Below are 2,675 nucleotides of genomic sequence, written 5' to 3'. Positions count from 1 at the left end.
GTGAGAATGTTTATCAAACTTCAATTCTTTTCAGGACTCACTTTGTTCGCCCATCAAGAGCGAATAAAATTCAAATATACTTACTGAAAAGGAATTTTCATGGTTTTACAAATTTTAACATTCGATAATATCTTGCAAATTATCTTATTTGTTTTGTCTTTCTTGATGGGCGAACGAAGTGAGTCCTAAAAACAGTTGAATTTTGAAGTAACATTCTCACTTCAGTTGTTTTCAGGACTTGCTTCGTTCGCCCATCAAGAACAAATAAAATCGAAATATACTTACTGAAAAGGAATTTTCATGGTTTTACAAATGTTAACAGTAGATAATATCTTTCGAATTATCTTATTTGTTTTGTCTTTGAAGTAAAGATAAAGTTTATCAAACACTTAACATTCGATAATATCTTGAAATTTATCTTATTTGTTTTGTCTTTCTTGATGGGCGAACGAAGTGAGTCCTGAAAGCAATTGAAGTTTGAAGTAACATTTTCACTTCTATTGTTTTCAGGACCAACTTGATAGTTATATTATATTCAATGTATTTATACTTGTGAGTCTTGAAAAACGAATATTTCATTAACTAAATCTATTAGTATTAGTTCACATACGCCCTTTATTAGATTGGATCGATTCGATCTCAAATTTAATCTTCATCGAAACCCCCGTAATCAACATTCTCCTCATCGTCCTCTTCATCGACGGTCGCCTCCTGGTACTGCTGATACTCGGATATGAGATCGTTCAGATTCGCTTCCGCCTCGGAGAACTCAAACTCGTCCATCCCTTCGCTCGTGTACCAATGTATGAACGCCTTCCGTCTGAACATCGCGCTGAACTGCATCGCCGTCCTCTTGAACAACTCCTGAATGCAAGTGCTGTTCCCTATGAACGTGGCGCACATCTTCAAACCGCGCGGCGGGATATCGCACACCGCCGTTTTGATATTATTGGGAATCCATTCGACGAAGTAAGCGCTGTTTTTATCCTGCACATTGCACATCTGCTCGTCCACTTCTTTCGTCGACATCCTACCTCTGAATATAGAAGCGACAGTCAGGTATTTCCCTCGGCGAGGATCGCAAGCGCACATCAACGTTTTAGCGTCGAAGAGCTGCTGCACGAGCTCCGGCACAGTCAACGCTCTGTACGGTTGACTTCCGCGTGATGTTAACGGCGCGAATCCGGGCATGAAGAAGTGTAACCTAGGGAACGGCACCATGTTCACCATGATCTTTCTGAGATCGGCGTTCAGTTGCCCCGGGAAACGCATGCAGGTGGTGACTCCCGACATGACGGAGCATATCAGATGGTTGAGATCAGCATAAGAGGGTGCGCCCAGTTTCAGCGTCCGATTGCAGATGTCGTACAGAGCCTCGTTGTCTATGATATAAGTCTCATCCGTGTTCTCCACCAGGTGATGGATCGTCATCGTCGCGTTGTACGGCTCGACGACGGTGTCGGAAACCTTCGGACTCGGCAGCACCGAAAAAGTGCTTATGATCCTATCCGGGTACTCCTCACGGATCTTCGCCAAAATCAAGGCGCCCATGCCGGCGCCGGTGCCGCCACCTATCGAGTGCACCACCTGAAATCCCTGCAAACAATCGCATCCCTCCGCTTCAATCCTCACCGTATCCAGAAGAACATCGCACAGCTCCGCTCCCTCAGTGTAATGCCCTTTCGCCCAATTGTTCCCAGCTCCAGCTCTTCCGAAGATGAATCCATCCGGTCTGAACAGCTGTCCGAACGCCGAAGACCTCACCTGATCCATCGTCGAAGGTTCCAGATCGACCAAAACCGCTCTCGGCACGTACCTTCCCGATCTCGCCTCATTGAAGTACACGTTGATTCTCTGCAGTTGAAGATCCGAGTTACCTCTGTACATGCCGCGTGGGTCGATCCCATGTTCATCGCAAAGCACCTCCCAAAACTACAAATTATTTTTATACAATCACACCTTTTTCCTATACAATCGTTGAACTCACCTTCGACCCGATGCTGTTGCCGCACGATCCAATCTGTATGTGCACTATTTCACGCATGATTTTGTACCTCCGAATAACACTGAAAATTTTGCAAACTGACAAACGTCAAACTAACGACATTTGTTTAACCACAGCCTTCGCAATTTATAAACAGCATTTGTTTATTGCATTGAACCAATAGAAGAAATCAAAACTACCCTAACTCAATATTTTACTAAATCTATAAATTAATTAAGAATTAAATAATAGTAAATTAAATCTAAATGAAAACGACCTCCGAATAACACTGAAAATTTTGCGAAATGACAAACGTCAAATTAACGACATTTGTTTAACCACAGCCTTCGCAATTTATAAACGCATTTGTTTATTGCATTGAACCAATCGAAGAAAACGAAACTACCCTAACTCAATATTTTACTAAATCTATAAATTAATTAAGAATTAATTAATTAGCGTTAATAGTAAATTAAATCTAAATGAAAACGACCTCCGAATAACACTGAAAATTTTGCGAAATGACAAACGTCAAACTAACGACATTTGTTTAATCACAGCTTTCGCAATTTATAAACGCATTTGTTTATTGCATTGAACCAATACAAGAAAACGAAACTACCCTAACTCAATATTTTACTAAATCTATAAATTAATTAAGAATTAAATAATTAGCGTTAATAGTAAATTA

At 40.9% G+C, this 2,675-nt stretch overlaps 1 protein-coding gene across 2 annotated transcripts; it reads right to left on the bottom strand.

The window, feature by feature from the left end:
• Window positions 1-529: 529 nt before the first annotated feature.
• Window positions 530-2,361, bottom strand: LOC108556668 (tubulin beta chain-like). Of its 2 annotated transcripts, XM_017912872.1 has the most exons (3): window positions 2,262-2,361; window positions 1,988-2,054; window positions 530-1,932 (listed from the first exon to the last, which is right to left on the bottom strand). In XM_017912872.1, the coding sequence occupies exons 2-3, from the start codon at window positions 2,042-2,044 to the stop codon at window positions 646-648; spliced, it is 1,344 nt and encodes a 447-aa protein (XP_017768361.1). In that variant the 5' UTR covers window positions 2,045-2,054; window positions 2,262-2,361; the 3' UTR covers window positions 530-645. The 2 variants fall into 2 exon arrangements, with proteins under 2 accessions (XP_017768361.1, XP_017768362.1); XM_017912873.1 differs by lacking the exon at window positions 2,262-2,361 and having other exon boundaries at window positions 1,988-2,161.
• Between the last annotated feature and the right edge of the window lie 314 nt (window positions 2,362-2,675).

This window comes from Nicrophorus vespilloides, unplaced genomic scaffold, assembly GCF_001412225.1.
Source record: "Nicrophorus vespilloides isolate i.1.1-1 unplaced genomic scaffold, Nicve_v1.0, whole genome shotgun sequence".
Lineage (NCBI taxonomy): Eukaryota > Metazoa > Arthropoda > Insecta > Coleoptera > Silphidae > Nicrophorus > Nicrophorus vespilloides.
This window is presented reverse-complemented; position numbering and strand designations above follow the sequence as displayed.

Coding starts and splice junctions, on each gene's coding strand:
- LOC108556668 (XM_017912872.1), bottom strand. CDS start 2,044: ATGCGTGAAATAGTGCACATACAGATTGGATCGTGCGGCAACAGCATC. Junction 1,933..1,987: donor GCAACAGCATCGGGTCGAAG/GTGAGTTCAACG, acceptor AATAATTTGTAG/TTTTGGGAGGTGCTTTGCGA.